The sequence below is a fragment of the Protomyctophum parallelum genome (genome assembly GCF_964188405.1).
Source record: "Protomyctophum parallelum genome assembly, chromosome: 15".
In the NCBI taxonomy this organism is placed as follows: Eukaryota; Metazoa; Chordata; class Actinopteri; order Myctophiformes; family Myctophidae; genus Protomyctophum; species Protomyctophum parallelum.
The window spans coordinates 14,890,804-14,914,128 of NC_139710.1; the positions used below are offsets into that span (position 1 = coordinate 14,890,804).

A 23,325-nucleotide genomic window follows, 5' to 3' on the forward strand; every position below is an offset into this window, starting at 1 on the left:
TTACTGTTAATACAACTTCTAATTTCCTTTTTTGTCTCATGGTCTCATGACATGCTGTTATTCAAAGATTTAAAGTATCATTGTCCTTCAAACATGTATTAAAAGGTTTTAACAGTAACATCCACTCCAGTGAGCCATTAGCCATGGCAGTTTCTTTCTGAGGCTTTTTCAAGTGAAATGAAAATATTTTTTTGCCTATGGGTGTCACTGTTGAGGGATTTTGCCTGTCAATCTGCAGTCTAAATTATTCAATTGTGGCGCAAAAGGACGGCATCTTACAACAAACACAATACGTAGCCTACTGAAAACAGTTGGTTTCTTAACGACATACACTAGTCATACAACTAGTCAAAGTCTGCTATTACTTATAATTGCAAGTTCAATTGTACTTCTAATAGCTTCCTTGTGCATATTGGAAAGTTGGTAAACTTCTCACTAGCAAGCTGTGTGTGTGTGTGTGTCCGTCCGTTTCCGTCTGTTCTAATTCTAAATGGGTTAAACCACAGTTGTCATCCAGTCAAATTGTATTCATAGGATTACTTTTTGAGTTGTAAATTAACATACACAGCAAAGCTAAGACGACATTTGTATTTACAGGAAATCAGGAGGACCGTCGATACATCAGGCGTGATATTCTCGATGGAGCAGTCGATTTCAACGTTATCGTGACCACGTGAGTATAGAGCTGGCTCGGTATATGTGATTAATGTTTCTTATTTCTCACTGCATTTGGTTTTCCATGTTATTGTAATCAATTGTCCCAGGCAATTAGCCTGCCCTCACACTGTGTACACGTTAACATCTGTTTGTCAGTGTCATCAGTCAGTGGTTAATGCAGACAAATCATAGTGAATTTAAAGAGGATTTAAATCTGATTAGATTTTATAGTTTATTGTAATAATGATTCTGTCCCCACTCCTAGAGTATTTTTGGTCACTATGAATCTATACATTGGGAGCAGTGTGTGGTTTTAGTTTTCCAGTACAGGCTGAAAACTGAAGTAGATACAAAATATGTATAAAATAATGAGCTGCAGCTGTGTTCTTGATATCAAAGTGTACATCGTATATTGTCAGTCTCATGCAGCCTGCTATGTTTTTATATTGCTGTGGTTTTTGAGTGGTGCAACCACTCCTATACGGAGCTTTGTGTGTCTCTGGCTGTGTCCGAGCACAAATAGCGTTTTATTTTCACAACCAAGTGTCACTCACACACGCATACATACCGGTGTGTGTGTGTGTGTATATATATATATATATACTGTATATATGATGATTTTGGGTGTGACAGTACGGTACCACTCCTATACGGAGCTTTGTGTGTCTCTGGCTGTGTCCGAGCACGGAAATAGCGTTTGGTTGGTTTTCACAACCAATTGTCACTGTTGTGCAGCCTAACACACATTAACTGTATATATGATGATTTGGGGTGTGACAGTACAGTACAGTACAGTAGAGGGACCCCCTTGGAACCCCAACATGGTAACTGTAATTTCTTGACCGGTTCGGATGCAGGGTGGCTCGCCAGAACCGGGCCGGCACCCTGGCCTCAGTTCTCTGTGTCTGGAAGTTCCGGGGGCCCTGGGTTCCCCCACATGGAGTTGCACCACTCACTTTACACCGGTGTGATTTATTAGTCTTTCTTGTGGTGTTTTGCAGGTACAACTTGGCCATTGGGAACCATAGTGACCGCACTCTCTTCATGAAGCTGCGTCTGAATTACGCTGTGTTCGATGAAGGTCACATGTTGAAGAACATGAACACCCTCCGCTACCGCAACCTCATGGAAATTAACGTTAGTTGATCCTACCACTCAACGTTTTCTTGTGAAATCGCATACGGAAATCTTCTCTTTCCCCCTCGCAATTGATGAACTGCAACTTTGATGTTTTTTGGCATGTCTTAATCCCTCCATCTCTTGTCCATCTCTCTTTTTATCTCTACTCCAGGCCGAGCATCGTTTGCTGCTGACAGGAACTCCTCTACAGAACAATTTACTAGAACTGATGTCTCTGTTAAACTTCATCATGCCTTCTATGTTCTCTAGCTCCACCAAACAGTTCACCAAGATGTTCTCACAGGTAAGCGTGTCATATTTTAAATGTATTCAATTATTTCCTTCCTAGACTGTGCATTTATCGATTATTCTGTCATTACAATTACAAACTATTACAATTCTTAACTGTACTTTCTGACCAAGATGACCTGACCGATGTTACTCAGCTTTTATTTTTTTTCTTAAGTTTTCTTTATTTTCAATTCATACCGTCTGCATCGGACGTTGGTTCGATCCTAAAGCTGCGAATCGATATAATTCAACTAACTGCGGGAAAAACACAGATGAACAAGCCCAAAGCGCTGTGCATTGTGACGGGTAGATAACTTGTAGATCTGCTACTTCCAGTGCAGGACGGGCGCATGCTTATGATCACGCCCTATATGCATCAGCAGCCAGCGACAACAGACGAGCACTAGCAGCATAAACCACTCGTAGACGGAATACACACGCAGATACGAGTCACGACACAACTGTATTGCACATCTGTGCTTTGCCTTTCATCCACGCTTCTATAGCCTTTTAAATCTCATTTCCCATCCACGGGCACAAGCAAAGTAATATCAGCAGCTTCCACCCGATCTGGATGGTGGTGTTGTTTCTGACGGTAGCAACTAGTTAGCATGGGAGCTAACATTAGTTTAACTCTGGTCCATATCGTTGGAAGCCAAGGAGTTCCCCAACCCTCACACTCGATGCTGCGTTTACACGGGCAGACACAAAGACGAATGGGAATATCATTTGGAGCAGGCCGAGCAGCTACTGTACACGTCTGTTTGCATCGACAGTATGACTGTATCGTTGCGTCTGCCCATGTTTAATGGTCAGGGTTTCACTGTCCACAGCAGGCAGACCTGTCAAAACAATGCACTTCCCAAAACTCAGAGATATGCCACCACCTATAAGTTCAAACCCACCTCTAGAATGTCTTTCCCCAGCTATCTCATTCCACTTTCATTTATTTTATTCCATAGTCTTTCTCTTATAAAGTTGTTTTTATTAGTTTTCTAATGTTCCCCTTGAAAAGCGTCTTTAAGTACTACTCAGAGAAGCATTATATAAATAATAATATTATCACTATTATTATTACTACTTTTTTAATTGCCTATGCTTATGTAGTCACTATTCATTCATTGATTCACTCGTATCCAAATCCATTTGAAAAAAAAAGCTGACTGATCAGGTCAAATAGGCCTATTGATATGCGATTAAAATGTGATTAATTGAGATTAATTAATCAGAGATGCACACCCCTAATACCTGTACTTCATAAAGTGTCGGTGTGGTGTGGTGTGGTGTCTGACGGTGTCTTTTGTGTTAGAAACCTCACGAGGAGCAGAGTCCTTTTGAGAGGGACCGAATTGCTCAGGCTAAGAGTATCATGAAACCATTTATCCTCCGAAGAGTGAAGAGCGAGGTGAGCTGAAGAAAAAAGTGCTAACAATAATTATGCTGTGATAAATGTGTAAGTAATAGCCAAAGGGAAATGTATGTAATAACTACCGTAGTATTCAACTGACTCGGAGTTGATGTTTGCTATACAGTACATGCGGAGAAGCCATAGATGAGTGTGTAAATATGCTGTCTGGGCATTGGAAGGTCATCGGTTCGATCGTCTGCTCGATAGTGTATTTCAAAGTGTCCCTGAACAAGAATACTGTTAACCCCTTACTGTTCCTCGCATTTCGTATTATTGGCAGTAAAGTACAGTAATTACCCCAACAACTAATGGGACACAACTTATTTATATTTGTTCATTAACAAATCATGGTTATTTGAATACAGATTATAAATCAAACTTGTCTCTAGGAACTACGGTACTGTATGTTTGGCTTAGATTGGCTTCCTTGAAAATCAGACATGATGCTCTGGAAAAGGGTCAGCAGTAATGTCAAGTATACCATGATGGTCAATGGGACAATTATGGTTCATTATTGATGTTTTTATTGCCAAAGAGAACACGATTTGTACATGTGTCAGAATCAACTTTATTGTTGGAGGTGAAAGAAGTGGTTGATTTTTATTTATTTATTTATTTATTGCAGGTTCTGAAGCAGCTCCCAGACAAAGAGGAGATTGTTGAGTACTGCCCCATGAGCGAGAAACAACAGACTCTGTACCAGGACCTCTTTAATAAACTCAAAAAGTCCACCACAGGAGAGAGTAAGGCATCATGTACTCAACTATACTGCACTGTAACCCACTCTATTATAATTTATACACTGGGTTTCCTTACTTTCTTTGCTCGGGAATTCTTCAAAATAATGGTGCTGGAGTGCCAGCAGATGAGTCAGATGAATCAGATGAGTGTCGTCGTCCCCCCCCCCAAACCGGGAGCCATAATCTTCCGTTCTTACCTCAGACTACCTCGCCTCGTCTTATGTCTCTCTAGAAGTATTAATATTCCAAACGAGATGCATGCTGAAGTCAGAAATAAAGACAGAACATTGCCCTTTTTGTCAAAGCCATGGATTTAGAGTTATGAGCCTTTTTTGTCGGCCCGTAAACAAGGAAGTGAACCGGCAGTGTGCATGCGCCAAATGGCAGTGCGCATGCGCGAAGGATGTCGCTGAAGAAGGAAAGGCCAAAAACTATATATATATATATATATATATATATATATATATGCATATGTGTTGTTTTAGAAAATGGTTACACCTAAAGATGTCTATACACGTCCAAGGCACCCCGTGGTTTTGATCCTAAAGCATAATTTGTGTTAAACGTCACAATGATAAAACACACTTTTTATTGATTAATGCGTTCATTTTATGTTGTTGCTATGCCTCAAATTGTATGTATACCTAGGGGAGACCCTGACATAACATAATTTATTATTATTATAAATTGTATGTACCTAGGGGAGACCCTGACATAACATAATATATTATTATTATAAATTGTATGTATACCTAGGGGAGACCCTGACATAACATAATATATTATTTTCATACTCTTATCCATCTTCTTACCTCTCACACACCTCCACAGAGCGAGAGTTGTGTAATGTATACATGCAGTTAAGGAAGATGGCCAACCACCCGTTGCTTCATAGACAGTACTACACCACAGAGAAACTGCACCTCATGAGCGAACTCATGCTCAAGGTGAGTTTGACCTATACTCGCCTACCAACTTCTTTGTGAAATACATTCTCGGAATCTATACAGCGTAATTTGTCACGCATTTCATTTATACTAAACACATTTTGAAGTGCTATTTTATACCCTTCTGTGCAATTTACATTATAATTTTGCTAACTTGAGGCTGCATTTTAACAATTATTAATGGAATTGTAATTTACCCTGAGGTTTTTATTTATTTATTACGCATTGGTGTCGGATCAGTACTCTGTATCAACCCATATGCAAGTTGCAGGCATCTGTATCGGGAAGGAGAAGATGGAACATCTCTAATTGTTTCCCTATACCTCTCCACCTCCAGGAGCCAACTCACCGTGACGCCAACGCTGATCTTATCCAAGAGGACATGGAAGTGATGTCAGACTTTGAGCTGCATCGTCTGTGTCAGCAGTACACCTCCATCAGCTCCTATCAGCTTGAAATGCACGTGGTCCTTGACTCTGGGAAGTTTCATCACCTAACGGAACTGTTTGCCTCACTCAAGGACAAGGTAACGACTACATTTTAGCTGAGGGTATGTCGATTATGTACAGGATAATTCTATTCATTAATAGAACTTAAGCTTTGTTTTATTGTCGCATGTAGTGCAAAAACTGTTAAAATGGCAATCAACAAGCTCAATGCATGACTGAGATGTCACTGTCTTTCTTAGTTAATTTCTTATTAATTTATGGATGCATTGTTTTTTCACCACACAGGGTGATAGAGTGGTCTTATTTAGTCAGTTCACCATGATGCTGGACATCGTGGAGGTACTGATGAGACACCTCAAACATCGCTACATCAGACTGGATGGACAGACACCCATTGCAGACAGGTCAGTAATGAATATAGTTCAAACTTTACACAACAGGTTAGAAATTCATTAGAATTGAATTATTTTGAGTATTAAATGCATTTGTGCCAATAAAAACTATTGATAACTGAACTTAAAACACGTTTTCTGTAAAAAGGAGAACTAAACTGAAAATGCACTGCTCACAGAAAAAATTAACTAAGCCTTAGCCTGCTCCGGACCAGGCTAACAGCCAGGTTTAACCTAATCCTGATGTCTTTACTGTTCATTCAATCTGATCACAAACCAATGATTTTTTCCACACTTATTCAATTATTATGGGTATATGTTGCCTTATTTTTATTAGTCTGCATTAAAACATATACTGTAGGTATTATGGGTTTATGTTGCCTTATTTTTATTAGTCTGCATTAAAACATATACTGTAGTTACACATTGCCATTAAAGGACTAATTTAAGCCCTATATACAAAATCAAAGAAAGAACCAAAATATACTGCACAATCTCATCATGACAGCTTGTGAGCTTGTAGATCAGCTACTTTTGGTGAATGTTCCTCCAGAATTGGTTTGCTGTGGTGCAAGTTGTTAAGAAGAATCAAATACATCCCGTAATTATTTTTTATTTTTTTGTAAAAGTGAAAACATTACTAAATGTTACCATTACCCATTGTTATACAACATATTCACATTGTAACATTTCACACACCAATGGCTAAGAAGTGCATCGCCCCAAGCCAGGATTGAACCCATGACCCACAGTTCACCAGTCTGGCCAACAACCCCCTTCCCCAAACTCCCTCAGAGAAGGGAGTTATGGCCAAATATCACTATTAAGAATTCTGTTATATTATATTTATTATGACTATTTCATTATGAAGTTTAAGTTAAGAGTAGTGGTTAAATGTAGATTATATCTTTGGGGCAGTTACACATTCAGTCTGTCCACTATTGAGAGTATTCTCTCTATTATTGCATCAGTATTTCTTTAAGAAGCTTAAGTCCTGTATCAGCAAGGCTGTGGGATAGATTCTAAGTTACTATATTGAGATATACAGAAGGGAGCGGTAATGCAACCATTAAGAATGCCAACTGCCATAAAACCCCACGAAGAAGGATCGTTAAATCTGTGCTCCACCGCATGGGTCTAGGAGTGAGGAAAAGCCAGACTGTGCATTCAGCCAGGCTTGATAATCCTGCCCATTCTCAGCCTCGCTTGGCTTTAGTGGAACAGAATAAACCAGGCTGTACAGACCAGGATTTAACAAGCCTGGTTTTGGCTTAAAGCCTGGATTAGTTAATCGAAGTTTCGTGAAATGGGCCCCTGGTGGTGGAGACCTGTGCTCCAAGGAGTACTTTTAGTTTATTCTTATTTGCAATTACTTTTTAATGAATGCACGTAATTTGGCAATTATTGCCAGTTGTCACTTAGCTCTGTGCTATCCAGTGATATTACCGTACTATATTTATTAGTGGACGTTAATTATGAATTGAGTGGGCAAAACCAGGGCTCGACGCTTAGCATTTTTCCAAGTAGCACGTGTTGAAAAATCTAGTAGCACACAAATTATTTTAGGAGCACGATGGAAAATGATGTATTTTTAATCCTCCTATATATCCTATATACAGCCTTTGTCCCCACACATCTCAAAATGAGCCATTGACAATCAACAGAGAAATTAAGTCAAAATTCTGCTAAATATGACATAAATTAAACGCCATTGACATTGACGGGAAAATGTATGTCATATGTAAACGAGCAAATCAGCTAACCAATCACAGGCAACAGGCATTCTGATTGGCCAGTATGAGTTGATATCTGATGTATGATCACAAGAGCGCCCCTCACTTCACATGGGTGTGATTTTTCTTTAATGAAGTGATATGAGGTAGGGGTGGAAAATAATGTCAAAATATTATATCACTATCTTTTCAGCAATTATCACAAAATAGTGATATTCATCATGATATCATTGTTATGTTTGTTTTCATATAATCTATATAATCAATTTGTTTTATGCTAATACTTTGTAGATAGATCGATAGTAGCTCTGTTCCATACCTCTAATATGTGCAACACATTAGAGCTATGGACCAGAGCTAGATAGATAATATGTTGCTCATGGATGGATAGACAGGCTATCCGTTTTTATCCTGCTGTACACTACTAGTGTGACATTCAGACAGTGCAGAGGCTGCTCGATGGTGAATTAGTATTGTAACATTCTCCTTGGCTTTGACTGACTGATATTAATACGGTAATCCAGCCAGTTCGGTCATTCGCATTATCATTTATGCTGGGCACACGCTTTTGTAAGCAAACGCTAAGCAAGGGTTGTTTTTGATAAACATCAATCCGTCCACTCCGTGTGTGTGTGTGTGTGTGTGTGTGCGCGCGCGTGCGTGCACGGCTGCACGCTGTTTCACCCGCGTTTGGTTAAAAGTAAGTTACGTTTGAACTTTGAACATTACAAACAAACTTTGCAAATAACGTGTCTGGGTCCAAGCAATTCCCTCTGAATCTGTGCTATCATGCTAATGCTATCCCGCTGAGTTCGCTCTGTCTGCCGCTGCTGACAGTCAGCAAGCAGTGACAGGGGAAAGAGCAGCGACACAGGGAGGGGAGGGGCGGTGGGAGCAAAGGGAACAGATCTTCAAATGAACACCGCATTGAGCCTCGACACGTTGTTAGCTTGTAGCTCTTCTCTTTTTGGCGAACGACACCGCCGTTCAGAAATATAAATTTAGGTATAGAACCGCGACTATAGAATGTGTACTTGCTGTAGACAGAGACTTGTCTTTATCACGATTGAATGGTCAAATCCTGTAGTCGCACCTGTGCTACAAATTGAATTTTACAACTCGCACGGTGATATTTTTAGTCGCAAATGCGAGTACCTAGTCGCACTGTCAAGCCCTGGGCAAAACCATACCTATATAAATTGTTTATAGGATCAAAATAAGTAAATTTATATATGATAACCTTTCCACAGTAGTAGCTATTTCATATTTTCTATTTTTTGCACATTTTCCTATATAATGCCTAATTTGTATTTATCCATCCATCTTCAACCACTTATCTGTAGTCGGGTCGCTGGGGCAACAGCTCCACCCTCCAGAGCAACATTAGTAACTTCCTCCTAGGGGATCCCGAGGCTTTCCAAGGCCAGTGAGTCGATGTAATCCCTCCATCTGCGCCTTGTTCTGCCCCGAGGTTTCCTTCCAGTGGGACGTGCATCGAGGACCTCCCTAGGGAGACGCTCGAGGGGCATCCTAACTAGATGCCCGAACCACCTAAGCTGGCTCTTTTGCATTTAATTGCATTTAAATGTACAATTTCAGAAAATGTGTAATACAATAAATCATCGTCTTTGTGTAAGTAATCAACTCGGGAAGTTTCATGGTGATAACTATTGATTACATTTTTACCTATTCCCCTATCACCTATACTGTAGGTGAAAATAACAATGTGTGATATGAAAAAAGACTGCAACAGCAGCAATACGATTTGCACAAGATAATAATTATTAAGACTAGTCCTGATCGGTAATAAAATCAGAAAACAAGATAGGCTTTTTGCCATTATGCTTTCAACTTATCTTGAACGGCAACTCTCTTTCTGACCTACAGGATTGGGCTGATTGATGATTTCAACACAGACCTTGACATCTTTGTGTTCCTGTTGTCAACGAAGGCGGGTGGCCTGGGTATCAACCTGACCTCAGCTAATGTCGTCATCCTACATGACATCGACTTCAACCCTTACAACGACAAACAGGCAGAGGACAGATGTCACCGTCTAGGCCAGACCAAGTAACAGACACATATTCCCACATACAAAGTAACACAAAATAATAATAACAAAATAACACAGGGATTAATATAACCTGTACACACGTTTAATTTAATGCACAACCTTGTCACTCGCCGAGGTTGTTTCTTGCTTTCTCTCTTCTTGTTGTGTGACAAAGCATAAATTAGGCTTTACAGACCATATACGTAACTGTCACTGTGCTATATGAATGTCAATCCTGAACAAAGTACAAGGAGTTTACCCTGTACTTTAGTGAAATATCCTGGGGCCAGGACTTAAGATGTAGTCTCCTGGCTGTCCCATTTCCATCCACAGTCATACTACTTTTCCAACAGAGAAGAACAAGAGCTCTTTCATTGAACAGGAGGTCTCAATAGGAAGAGAAATTGTAAAGGCATGTGAAAGAGTTTATGCAAGAGAAGATTTTCATTCAGAAGTCTCAAAAACTGTCTCTACTCCACACTACTACCTCAATGGTATACACTTTGTACCCTCCCCTTTTCCCTGTACAACCAATCTCTTTGTGACACATTATGAGCTTGATATAGATTTGCTCTTTTCGCGAAATGGTCCCCTATTTTTGCCTGCCTATGACATGTCCAGAATTGGAACGATACGGTTCATGTGGTTCTGATAATGGTGTGGAACAGGCTGATGGACTACTGTGTGTGTGTGTGTGTGTGTGTGTGTTTGTTTCAGGACAGTGAGGGTGATTAAGCTGGTCCATAAGGACACAATAGAGGACTCAATGCTGCGGCTCGGAAAGAAGAAACTGAAGCTGGAACAAGACATGACGGCTGCAGAGGAGGGTGGGTCTATGCATTGCATATTGTCTTGTCTTTTACACGCAAACATGGTAGTTACTAGTAAATGGGGGGTGGGGGTGGGGGTGGGGGTGGGCACTGTGTGAAAATGACGTAAGGCAGCACATATTAATTCAAAAGAGAAAAATATAACCTATAATGGAGTAAATAAATATTAGGGGTGTAACATAACAAAAACATACAATACGCTGATTAGGGGTGTAACATAACAAAAACATACAATACGCTGATACGGTATCACGAAAAAGTCCACGATACAATATATATCATGATATATTTGAAATGTATAAAAGGTTCCATAATGTTCACCCCGAAATTCTCAGAAAAGGGATAATGGTTGACGTGATTAATGAGAGGCTTTGTGCAACTTTATCTGGAGTCTCTTGGTACAGAGCTGGCAGCACTGTTTGAATAAAGCTAAATTAGCTGCTCCGCTAAATGGCAAGGCTGTGTTGCTCAGCCAACAGCAGGTGAGACGTTAAACTAAATAACCAAGTGATCAGCCGGAGAGTCTCTACAAAGTAAGAGACTCATTTACCCTGACACTTTAATGGGCATCTCTAGGGAGCACAGATGTAATGCTCACAATGTGGTGCAATGCGACATGTGAGCTTGTAGATCAGCTATTTTCAAAAGAAAATATAGAAAAAGATCTTGTTTGGTGTTCTCTGGCACACAACATTTTCAGATTGTGTGGGGGGGGGGGGGGGAGGTCCTTGGCCAAATGGATATCAATTTGCTGGTGCTTGATATGAAAATTCTTGAGAACCACTGCATTATAGCGACTCCTATAGGCTGGTCAGGGTGTCTGTTCAGCAGTGTACAGAACCAAGTGGGATAGCATGTTCCACTGCATGCTTTACATCCACCCGGTGAAACTCCTCTCAGCAAAGAAATCTGTGGACTGGTGGACACGTGCCGAGTGTCAGAGGAGACACATGCCTCCCCGATGTCATTGATTGAATTAGGAGCTGGTGGTGGCTCACGTGGGACGACCACGGCATGCATGTGTTTGTAATGACGACTAATGACACATTATTTTCTTGTCAGGTGGAGAGGGCACCATACCTGAAGATATGGCATCTCTGTTAAAGGCTTCACTGGGAATGTGAGACCTGAAAACTCATTGTGTTCTAAAATACATGCACAACAGCATTCAACAATGCCTACTGTCACAGGCCAATAAGGAACATGTCAACATGTCTACTGCGTTCTGACTGGCTTGAATTTATTAGACTGAAATAAGTATTTATTTTGTATTACTGGACTAAAATAACCGTAAACCTGCCACAAATACCACTGCTGGACTTAAATATTGCTCAGATTCCTGTAAAAGAAAGAACGTGCAAGTGCAATCTTGTACTTTTCCACCATTTTACAACCTAGATTTGAGAATCTTGTGATTCATAGGAACTAATATGAGACAGTAGAGATCGTCAGGCACTGTGATGATGGGATGCTGTTCACGTGTAATGGCCTCATTTTCACGTAGATGTTTTATCCTCGGATAGAAATGTAGGCTCTTTGGTGTCCCTCGTGGAAGGCTGTTTAATTTCATTTTGTTACACCTGATGTCCTATCTTTTTTATTTTATTATCTTTTTGTTTTGCTCAGCACAAAATGGTCAAAGAGAAAGTCATTGGATTTTGACCATTACCTCATGAAGATGCTCATGTGGTGATATTCTGTTCCAGTTGTGTTCTACCAATGTACAGAGTCATTGTCATTGACCATAAATATTGATACAGCAGCCATTTTGCCCTTATGAGCATGGTAGCTACAGTATAAAAGCGAGGTGAAGTCCTGACATATATTGTTGTCAAAACTGTTTCATGTATCGTTTAGGAAACAAGTATTGATATGATTTGGATAGAGAAGTGTATATTTAGAATCTGAATATCTTGAGAAGGCTCACGTTGCACATGCTGAGACTCTAGGACGGAGTCGGTCAGTGTGTCTGAGTGAGTCTTATTGGATGGAGCTGTTTAAATCCAGTGGCTGGGTCTGCCACACACCTGTATCACTATCAACCGTCTCATTCAGCGAAGGGAATTAAACATTTCTTCACACCAATCTCCACACCATCGTCTCCTGTACACAGTACACTATGTGTACGAGTAAATAAAGATCTAAATGCAGGTGTCGTTGCATTGTGACAGAGTGCCTACTGAGGTTGAGCTGTGCCAAAAGAAAGGCGAGTGGCTATTCGGTGCACCCTCTGGGGTGGTCTTCAACAGCTGATATTTCCCTGGATTGAGGTGGGGGCCACAGGGGAACGGGCCAATGTAATGCTGTTTCTGTACTGTAAAAGTGACTGATGTGTTGTAACTGTTCTTGGCTTATTAATCATTTCTATCTTTTTGTATGTTCCTGCCTGAACTAAATAAATAAAACAATTTCATGATATGCGTCTTTGGTCATGAAGTAATTTGCAGAGAAGACCACTGGCCTCTGATCCTTGACAATGTATTTGCACAAGAAAATTGGTTTCCTAGGCCGCTGCGTCAACTTCAGTGGGGGGGTGCTTCTTTTTCAATTGGACTGATCGCATCAGTGTGTGTGTGTGTGTGTGTGTGTGTGCAATTATAAGGCATTTATTGCAAAAGACAATGCTACAATCAAAACTTTTTGGTCCAGTCATCCATATCATGACCATTTCTCTCACTTGCAGGAGTAAACACGGCTCAATGAAAACACCCCTCATACTTAACGGATCACAACCAGTTTCTTTTATGGAGGGTGACTTCTATAAGAATAAGATATTGTATGGCGTATAAACTTGTGTGTAATCATAAAAGATACCATAGCTCTTGGAAATGTATTTCATAGAACGTTTTTACATAAGTACCTTTTCTAATCCGCTTGGTGCCCTAAAATTGAGTGGAATGATGTGACTAATGAAGAGCAGTAACTCCAAACATGGACAGGTTTATTTAGGAGTCTGATGTAGAATAGTGTTCTGAATTCACTGTTGAATGGATGGACATGTGTTTAGCACATTCTTGGACATTTCTTAACCCAGTCATACTTGGAACAACAGTTTATTGTGATTAGTCTCATCTGCCACGCCCGCTGGTCTCCAGTAAATGACGGAATGATTATCTTCTGTTCTATTCTAAATAGTATAGACCTTTTCACAAAGAATATACTTGAATATAATACATTCTAAATGGGTCGTTTCCTGTTGCAGTGTTTGTGAATATCAGTAGCTGACAGTTCATGAACTTAATCTGTTCCCTAGCAATATAAACATGTACATAATATAAAGTACTACACACTGATAATACTGTTGTGTATTCTAATCCTGTAATCTATTCAGCTTTTGGGGAGTACCGTCCGCACTTGAAGCCTGTTAGGTGTGGGTCACATGTGACTGTATAAGTGAAATAGAGAACTCCTTTCTTTAGTTGGCAGCTTAGTGAATATGTTCCCTGCTCAGGAAAGATTACACACATCCCTGCTATGTCGTTGTAAAGCACATCCCTATCCCAGACCTCAAACCTTAGCTGCTGACCCATCTCCACCGAGCCAAAGTTGTACGTTGCATTCCATACAGGATCATTATCGTCCATCACCGTCTCCGTCTCCTCATACATGCCGTTGTAAAAGATCTTCACGTAGGCGTCGGTTTTAGTGAACGTGTCTGCCCTCAAACCTGCAGCTCGCTGGATCTCCATTTGGAGTGTACCTCTGCCAGCCCGTAGGGGGCAGCAGTTGTGGTCCAGGTTCGCAGTCGGGGAGCAGCTCCTGTCCGCATGGTCCACTGGAAGCTGGTTCTCCTTAATGTACTCTGTGATGGAGCTCCTCAGGTTGTTGCTGACCTCTGGGTCCTCCACCAGGTTATGGAGAGGGAAGATGGCATAAGACACCACATCAGGATTATCCTGGAGGCTCTTCATCCAGCTGTGGTATGCTTCAGACGGGTCTTGATTATAGAGGATGTCGGGGAAGTACCTCTCTCCTCCGATCACCTCGATCTTATGGGTCATGAAGCCGTGGTAGAAGCCCATGCTCATGTTGGCCTTCAGAATGTTATCACAGTTTTGAGAAAAGGAAGCATTGACGGGGAGGAATCCCAGGGACATTCGGAGCTCAACGTTTAGGCATGATTTGATTTTAGACTCAGAGAGGCCCTTCAGTGTGGCCAGGCAAGTCCTGAAGGCGGTGACCCACTTCACCTTGCCACCAAGCTGCACCTGGGATACATGCAAACAGCGTCAGTTGGCATATATACATTACACTGTATGTTTAGCCGTTTGTACATCATTGATGTTAGTTGCCTTTGAACACTGCTTGTATTGACCCAAAGCCCACTGACCTGGTGTATGTAGTGTGTTCCATAGGTGTCTATTAGCCGTCTATACTGAGCTCTGTGCTGGTTTGTAGCAATACTCTGTGGGAGTCTTTTCAGATGCTTGGCGAACTCTGCACTGAGCTGTGGGTGGTCAGCCAGCCTGTAGCTGAGAAAGCAAGACCCGTGGAGTTATACTCAAACACAGTGGAAATATCTGTGCATGTTTTTGTGTTCTTCTTAGAGGCTTCTGAGACAAAGACAATAAATATGGTCACTGTAAGAGCTCATTCAAATGTTTTGTGTATTTGCATCTTGATCAAGTTTATGAACCTGTCCCACATTTGCATGAGTTTTCTTTCAAGTTATTAATCTAATTTAAATATCTTCAGATAAAGAAATAACATTTAAAGAGCTTTACTAATCAATAATCATACCAAGTTTATCTCAGCTCTACCTCAGCTATCATAGCCTACGCCCAACATTGACTTTCATTGACAAACTCCTGTTAACTTGTTCTAACTCTGTTTACCTGTAGTAGGTACAGCTGATATCGTGGATGGCAAATGTGGCTTTGTCTACATTGTGCTGTGAGCGAGCGAACATGGCCATGTCTGAGCGACTGCCTCCCAGCACTGCCTTGCCCATCTTGTACTGCTCGTCCAAGTGGAGTCCCATGCCCCAGTTGTTACTGACCAGGGAGTTGGAGGTACGCAGCAGGGAGCTCACAGAGTGGTGAAGAGCGCTGGAGAGCTGCTTGCTGCAGCGGCTGAAGGGACGCCAGTCTACCACTGTTGCCGGGAGCCTCTGAATCTGAGGAGGAGGAGAGGTAAGGAGGTTGGGGAAGATGAACAATAGAATGTTGGGAGGCAGACGGATGTCATAGAACAAATGGAGAATGGCCGAGAAAAGGGGAATGCCAGCACACACTGACATGCCTAATGTTTTAGCAGGTGAGATGTGTCTTATACCTGTCCTTCATGGAAACGGTTGGGACAGAGAGTGCAGGTATTGTTGTCACTCAGGTGGGTTTTGACATTGATGACGTACGCTCCCGTCCGCCGCATCCGCACCACATCAAAGCCCTCCCCCGCCAGGTTGTGGCCCGGAACAAAAGGTGCTTTCTCGCACTCGGACGCCGAGCCGAGCCGACAGCCATCGGCACCACAGAACCCCAACATGACGGGCAGGGCCAACATAAATGCTAAGCAGTTGCAGTTTCTCATTGGTATTCGTGGAACTGCCATGTCACTGAAATGCAAAAAACTCAACTTAAAATAATCTGTTGCCTATTAACATCTCTGTACCTACAGTATTCTACTGTACTGTACCACCATGTAATCTTTGTAAGAGTAAAGCTATGTTGCATGATACTGTCATCTGTCATACTGTTCTCTGGTTAGAAAATACTATGTTTGCCTTTTAGATCAAAACTTATATCCATATCTCAACTTCATAGGTCGCTGTGGGAAGCAAACAGGCTTAATTGGTACATATGTGTGGTGTCTACTTAACAATAAACAGGGCACGTTTCTAATCCCCTCTTCTGGAAGCATGCATACCCACCCACAGCTGTTGTGACAACGTAAGCATGCACAACAGAAATTTGTACTGAATGGCAGTCTTTTCTTACCTTGATGTGTCTCAAGTCCAAGATCACTGAGAAGGAAAACGATGAACTGTTTTTGTCCTCCAACAGAAGTGTCTCTGGATTTTGTCACAGCTGATGAATGAATGTTGTGCCTCTCCCTTTTTAACAGTCTCTCTAGAAGATCGAATAGCAGGATATAAATGGAGCGCTGAATGTTTAACTCCAGTCTAGCTCAATCTGGGAAATGGACGACAGAGTTTGTGCAGGAGGCTGCACACTGTTCTATTATATATCCTCCTCCTTACAGAGACCAAGGGAGTTACCCTGCTTCAGGGATTTCTCTTTCTCATCCCCTCTCTGCATTGCCTCAGTGTCTCTCCCTCTTTCTCTCTCCGCGCCCCACCAGCCCTCCCTTAGGTCAGACTGACTGATTTCCTCGGCATGAGTGGTTTTGTTTTGCTTTTCAAGAGCCGGCTTTATGAATCCCCTCACAGATGTTTGTCTATGTGAGCGTAGGGGGAGGGGAAGCTTGTCTATAGTCACAAGAGACAGATTGACAGCATGCCCGTAATTTACAGGGTGTGTGTGTGTGTGTGTGTGTGTGTGTGTGTGTGTGTGTGTGTGTGTGTGTGTGTGTGTGTGTGTGTGTGTGTGTGTGTGTGTGTGTGTGTGTGTGTGTGTGTGTGTGTGTGTGTGTGTGCTCATGGACAGACATGTGAATACTGTATATCCATTCATCTTCCTCTCAGTGTTCATGTCTGTGAGTATAATGCATGAGCCAGTCTGTCTGTGTGCTGATAACGTTAACAAAACTATGGTGTCAGCCTTGGTCTTTGTCTATTTATGGAAGATTGTGGAATGTTTGTGGTTCTCTGAGCAAGCTTTAGGGAAGATAAGTTATACCTTTGGGCCCGGAAATAGCTGGTTTTTAACTCGTTTCACAAATGTTCTTTTGAAGTGAAAATAGCTCTGGTCTGGGATTGGATCACAAATGTAGTATTGCAGGCCGGGTTTGCAAAACTCAAACCTAGCAGAAAAAACCTTTCCAAGCACATGTCCACCTTTGGAGGTGTTTCTCTGCTACAAAGGATTCAAAGTCACTTTGTGTATTATAACAATCCTTGGAAATATCTGTATGTCAGTCTTTTAAGGTCACCTGATTGGAGGTGTGCATATTTCGTTTTTTTCCCCTATCCAATCCCGTCATTGACCAATTTGAATTATATACAATAATTGAATTCCTTGCTCTGCTGTCAGCGTGCACAACAATGTGGGAATGTGTAATAGGTATGTGAGATTAGTGGCTCACACTAACAGACATTGCCAAATGCATCAAGGTTTCAATTTGAGGCAAGTAGCACATGACCTTGCTCCCCTCAAGAGGGTGCTGTTTACTTTGTGTATCCATGGGGGTGTCAACTCTGTCTAGTTTGCTGACTTTGACTAATGTTTTTGAGTGGTGCTAGCCACTCTTATGCGGAGCGATGTATGTGTAATGTATGTACATACGTATGTGTACGTATGTGTCCGTGCTGCAACACCTCAAGTGGCCAGTACAGCACACACAAAGTGAGGATAACATTTTTAAGAACCAGGAGAGCAACTACTGGGTTTGTGCCTATGATTATTTCCACATGTGTGCCCCTGAATGGTGTATATATTTTGATGCTGTACATTCAGGAATATAAAAGAGGCCTGTTTCAGTCAATATGCAAATGTTACATAATTTAATAAAAGCTCCAAACATACAGTATAGTAGAATGAAGTTACTTATGATTCTAACATTTCTTTAGAAGAGCCATAGTGTACAGTACACAACATCAAAGGACTCAAAAGAAAACCCTGTTTCACAAACATTAAACTTTTCATTTCACCAACACATTGGCTGTCATTATGTAGTGATTAATCTATTATATTCCCATTTATATGATCCGAGTGTACATCAATTAATAATTGACATCCACACGTTCATATACCGGTGATACAATATAATCACACTATGAGTTCATTTGCTACTGCAGTGTCGTTGTATGATATTCATTCAATATTTATACAGTACAATAAACACCCAAAGAGCTGTTGTTTCCAATCAGAGGTTTTTTATTCTATCGTTACTGTTGACAAATGTATCTGCGCAGCCGCGCTGAACTAAGTAATCAAGATAGAAGTTCTGTTATGAAAACAAAATGATAAAACAATATTGAGCCTAGGAGTCAAGGAGTCTTCCAACCAATCTGTCAAAAGGTTCTGTCGGCTAAGCATTTTCCAGTAGCATGCGTTTGTATGCTGTGGCACGCAAATGTGCACGCGGTCGGTATTATCTGTGTGTACTCCAAGGCCTCATTTAGGGTATCCGTTCTCATGGGAATTGCAAAGTATGTCATTCTATGTTTAAATGGAAAAACATGTTGTCCACTTTCAGATGAACTCTTTGTCACCCTCAGTGAACGGCCCCTGGTCGTCCACTACAATTACAAAATTGCTCATTGTGTATGGGTCTGATCTTGAAGCTAACCCATGTTTCTGTCGTCCTCCTCTGTCTGCTCTGTTCCGTCACTCCCTACCTCTCCATCTATTTCCTCATATCCCCTCCCCCTCCTGAACACAGACACACCCCCCCGCCTCCTCTTTACCTGCATGACCATCACCCCTACTGCCAATAAGATCACAAGCCCAATCACTCCAAAGGCCAGCCCTGTCTTTTCGCCACCTGACATCTGACTTGATTGTGGGTCAACTGCCTGCTGTGCAATCTCATTGATTTCCTCTAGGCTGGACAGTTTCCACATCTTGGCCTCTCCCATTCTTACCCAGCTCTTGTTTCCCTCCGTCATAACCATAACCGTGTTTGTTGCTAGCATGCTAATCAATGGTGGTCGAGTGAAAGGGGGTAGGCGAATCGGCAGCAGTTTATCTCCCGTGAACAAACCTGACTGGACACAGTATAGGATCTCACAGCCATCGCTGATGCTGACTAGATGTTGACTGAACTTGGGGGGACAGCGACGTTGACCCGCTGACAAGGGGTTGACTGACTCGCAGCTGAACAGGCCTCCAAAGTCCACAGAGTGTCTGGTGCCAGTCTCATAGTCATTACTCAAACAGATCATCAGACCGTCAGAAAGAAACTTCACAGGGATGAAGTTAGGGGGGCAGTTCTTGACTTTGGTAAGGGGGTTCTGGAGAGACGGGCCATAGAATCCTCCAAATAAATAACCTGAGTTTTTTGGTGTCTTTCCGTTGACGGAGCACCAGTAGGTGTCAACACGAGCCGAGCGAACGTAATGGTTGTTCTGGCAAACCTGATGACACTTATGCCACTTTTTCTTCACACAGTGACATTCATATGAGTTGTAACTTTGATGTCTCACCTCTGATCTCAATAAAGTGGGGGAGTAAGTCTGATGGCAGGAGTAATCACCGGTTATTGGGTTTTTCTGAGCCAGGGCCTGGCAAAGTGGATCTGCATCTGGGCTGAGTTTCGCACAACGCTGGTAGACACCACCAAAACTGACGTTTGAGGCGGCGCCTTCACAAGAGTTGTCATCAACGTTAGCCTGAAAGTTGAAGTTTGGTGAATCAACTTTGATACAGCCAGGATGGGTGTTGACTGTGAAGTAGCGATCTATGGCCTCACGTACGGACAGAGCCACCTTCTCAACAGTGGGCTCTGGTAGATCAGGGAAGGTGTTGGTGTTTATGATGTAGTGTAGCGGTAGACCCGACTGGTCAATACCAACGAGGTTGTTCTTGATATTTTCCTGCCACTTCTGCAGTGTGATGCCGGGGTAGAAAGGCAGGCCTCCATGGCTCTTTACCAACGAATAGTGAATGTTGGACTGATATGTTTGAAGTGTTGAACTCTGTTGTGTGTTATGGCTACTTATGTCAAATTTGAGTTTGTCGAAAAGGTTCAAGCCAGCCGAAGCTGTGATGGTGTGTGACACACTGTCAGACACATACTTGGAACGAAGGTAGTCCTCCTGCACTAAGGAGGCTCCAGCATCAACACTTGTTATGACGTGGGTTCCATAGTCGAGCACCATCTTCTCAGAAAGATATTTTGCCCATTTTGTCTGGTTGTTTTCAATGGCATCGGCTATTCCCTCTGCTTGCTGAGCAAATCGTGAGTCGAGAGTGAAGTCCGGATATGCCTTTACTGTGTAGATGAAGTTGCGGACCTGCAATGGAAAGAATCTCGTCATTATCACATCGGGACTTGGTGCTTATTGCTGCAATACTTTTAAAAGTAACTTTTATTTAAATGCATTTATTCAAACAGAATATATTATATTCACACATGTTATGGATGAAAACTTGGAAATCGTTCTGAATGCTTGCTTCATCCAAAATACACTGTATAATAATTATTAGGTGCCCAGCCCACTTGGACTTATGACTAAGGACACAACATATAAATCACTGCATCAACATTGCATAGTTGCAAAATAAAATAAAAACTCTGTTTTTCAAACTCTATTTATTTTTATTATTCAAATGTTTATTTATTTTCCAAAATGGTACATATCGGTTTAGTACAGCAAACAGAACATTCTGCCTTTCCCCCATGCCCTACCTAGGAAATTTGCTAAAGCAAAAGTACCTTTACTGAATAACTTAATTATATATATTAGCTTAACTCACTTGAACTCTGGCTAATGTTGAAGCGTCTTTGACCTGGTGAGTTTTCATCCTCTGGTTCTCAACAGAGAACTTGCCATTCAGTACTGAAAAGAAGGATATGTCTGAATTTATAGTGAAAGATGTGGAGCTTTTCTGCTCCAACCATGAGCTGATGATCTCTGAGTTGGTCTCCAGTCCTGTCTCCTTCTGAGGGATGACAAACACCTCATCTGGGATAAAGTAGAGCCCGTCCTCTGTGGTCTGGCACTCGGAGTAGTCAAAATTCATCACCCGACCCATGTCTACATTCCTCAAATTGTCCCAGCCTCTCCCTGGCAGCACCTCCAGAGCTGTGATGGAGAGGTTGGTGGAGGTACGACATTGACGGAGCCAGTTGGTGGGGTGGCTGAGTGGATGAGAGGAGCTGATATGGAGGAAACAGAGAGTGAGCAATGTTCCTGCACTTCGAGCCATGGCTTAATGGAAAATGGGAACAAGTATGAACGTTTATATAGATCAAGCCTATAGTTCCTCTTTTTTTTTCAAATGTCAGGTGACAAAACTTTTACATTATTTTGTGCCTGTTACACTTCAAGCCATGTCTTAGAGGGAACAGTGGAATTAAATCTGGACATTTATAGGCCTAATTGTTCAAGCCTATAGTTCCTCATTCTTGTTCCTCATTCTTTTCAAATGACAGCTGACAACACGTTCTGATATCTGATAGTGTGTGTGTGTGTGTGTGTGTGTGTGTGTGTGTGTGTGTGTGTGTGTGTGTGTGTGTGTGTGTGTGTGTGTGTGTGTGTGTGTGTGTGTGTGTGTGTGTGTGTGTGTGTGTGTGTGTGTGTGTGTGTGTGTGTGTGTACCAACCTCAACAAGCTGATCGTTAAGGGACACTGTCATTATGCCATAAAAATTTAAGTCACATAGTGCACAGAATAGTGTTCCTTTTTTTGTTGGTTATAGGTCACATACCATGTGGTTGGACATTCCTGAATCTGAACAAACTGTATTCAAGCCAAGGCTTTGTCTGTCAAAATAAGTAATGACATGTGAACCGGGAGTTGACACAAAGTAAATAATGGTTCAGCCAGTCAGCTAGCTAACTTAAAATTTATTTGAAATTAAAGAGAGTGTAAGTGTTTTTTTTGTTTTTTTTTGTAAAACAAAACATGTATTGTTAAATGGTTTAAACGTTAGGCTAATTGTTCAGTAGGGGTCTACCTGTCTCCACCAATTTAGAAAACAAAATAAATTTTGTAAAATTGGTGTCCTGAGCTGAAAATCATGTAGGCTATTGTTTGTTTACTAAAGAGCTGGAGAGACAGCTGGGAACCAACCCCCTGTTACTGAAATAATACTTTTGGTAATGATTACTTCATTACTATCATAGTAATATAGATCTATTTAATTTATTTACCTAAATGCCTAAATGAAAATTGTAAGCCTAAATTAACTGACAATATTGCAATTCGAAAAACTTTGATCAAAAGTTTTTAGATTGTGACACACAAGCATATCATATGCAAACAATTGAATCAAAACACGCCATATCAATTACTAATGGGGAACGTTTATTAAAACTTTTCAAATACTTGTACCTTATTCTTCCCAGTAGATGGCGTAAAACACATCGTAGGCTACAAGATCTAACTTCGTATTGGCAGCAGGTGACGACAGGTCAGTGACTGGTAAAGGCTATATAACTCAACTCAACACTTCAACCACACTGTTATATCTGAATTGAGGATTAGCCTGCCTCGGGACTATAGTAATTACTTTGGCGCCACAGCTCCCTCGAACTGAATTTATTCTATGAAATGTTTTTGCTGCTGATAAGAAAACCTTAACGAACACTTCTCGTCACACCCTTCATCGGTCAATGTTGTTTGAGATAATAATTACCTCAAGTGGCTGTGTAGAGACTCTGACTCGCCATGACATGACGTCACCTGCTGCTCCATGGGCCAAATTATGAGCTATGTGTTCCCAAACGTAAAATTAGCTATATAGGCTATACTATGTCTTACTGTAAAAGCACCTGTGCTATTTTAACAGGGTCTACAAACGTATATCATTTGGAAACATGCAGTCAACACCAAGAGTTATACCAATGGATATATACCAAATGATTTTACAGTTAGAAATATGCTTTAAGTTTCAATAGGCAACAGATTTGAATGACAAGC

At 41.4% G+C, this 23,325-nt stretch overlaps 3 protein-coding genes across 6 annotated transcripts in view; 1 reads left to right on the forward strand and 2 right to left on the reverse strand.

Moving 5' to 3' along the window:
* The window catches only part of smarcad1a (SNF2 related chromatin remodeling ATPase with DExD box 1a), a 25,400-nt gene extending 13,567 nt beyond the window's left edge, over nucleotides 1-11,833 (forward strand). For both annotated transcript variants that reach the window (XM_083784306.1, XM_083784305.1), the window contains exons 15-25: nucleotides 598-673; nucleotides 1,659-1,794; nucleotides 1,949-2,080; nucleotides 3,377-3,472; nucleotides 4,101-4,218; nucleotides 5,047-5,162; nucleotides 5,500-5,688; nucleotides 5,897-6,015; nucleotides 9,624-9,806; nucleotides 10,507-10,616; nucleotides 11,682-11,833. In XM_083784306.1, the coding sequence (XP_083640432.1) occupies nucleotides 598-673; nucleotides 1,659-1,794; nucleotides 1,949-2,080; nucleotides 3,377-3,472; nucleotides 4,101-4,218; nucleotides 5,047-5,162; nucleotides 5,500-5,688; nucleotides 5,897-6,015; nucleotides 9,624-9,806; nucleotides 10,507-10,616; nucleotides 11,682-11,743 (1,337 nt within the window). In that variant the 3' untranslated portion in view covers nucleotides 11,744-11,833. The remainder of the gene's footprint in view (nucleotides 1-597; nucleotides 674-1,658; nucleotides 1,795-1,948; nucleotides 2,081-3,376; nucleotides 3,473-4,100; nucleotides 4,219-5,046; nucleotides 5,163-5,499; nucleotides 5,689-5,896; nucleotides 6,016-9,623; nucleotides 9,807-10,506; nucleotides 10,617-11,681) is intronic.
* On the reverse strand, nucleotides 11,777-16,169 carry LOC310872425 (perforin-1-like; the record flags this gene model as incomplete). 3 transcript variants are annotated; one of them, XR_014570386.1, is made up of 5 exons in its annotated part: nucleotides 11,777-11,837; nucleotides 11,869-14,827; nucleotides 14,950-15,091; nucleotides 15,455-15,735; nucleotides 15,894-16,169. XR_014570386.1 is itself a non-coding variant. In XM_083784307.1 (4 exons), the coding sequence occupies 4 exons, from the start codon at nucleotides 16,167-16,169 to the stop codon at nucleotides 13,943-13,945; spliced, it is 1,584 nt and encodes a 527-aa protein (XP_083640433.1). In that variant the 3' UTR covers nucleotides 11,857-13,942. The 3 variants fall into 3 exon arrangements, 2 of the variants coding, with proteins under 2 accessions (XP_083640433.1, XP_083640434.1); XM_083784307.1 differs by lacking the exon at nucleotides 11,777-11,837 and having other exon boundaries at nucleotides 11,857-14,827; XM_083784308.1 differs by lacking the exons at nucleotides 11,777-11,837; nucleotides 14,950-15,091 and having other exon boundaries at nucleotides 11,857-14,827; nucleotides 15,619-15,735.
* An 832-nt stretch (nucleotides 16,170-17,001) lies between these two features.
* On the reverse strand, nucleotides 17,002-21,610 carry mpeg1.1 (macrophage expressed 1, tandem duplicate 1; the record flags this gene model as incomplete). Its single annotated transcript, XM_083783333.1, has 3 exons — nucleotides 17,002-17,046; nucleotides 19,147-20,694; nucleotides 21,158-21,610. The coding sequence occupies 3 exons, from the start codon at nucleotides 21,608-21,610 to the stop codon at nucleotides 17,002-17,004; spliced, it is 2,046 nt and encodes a 681-aa protein (XP_083639459.1).
* Between the last annotated feature and the right edge of the window lie 1,715 nt (nucleotides 21,611-23,325).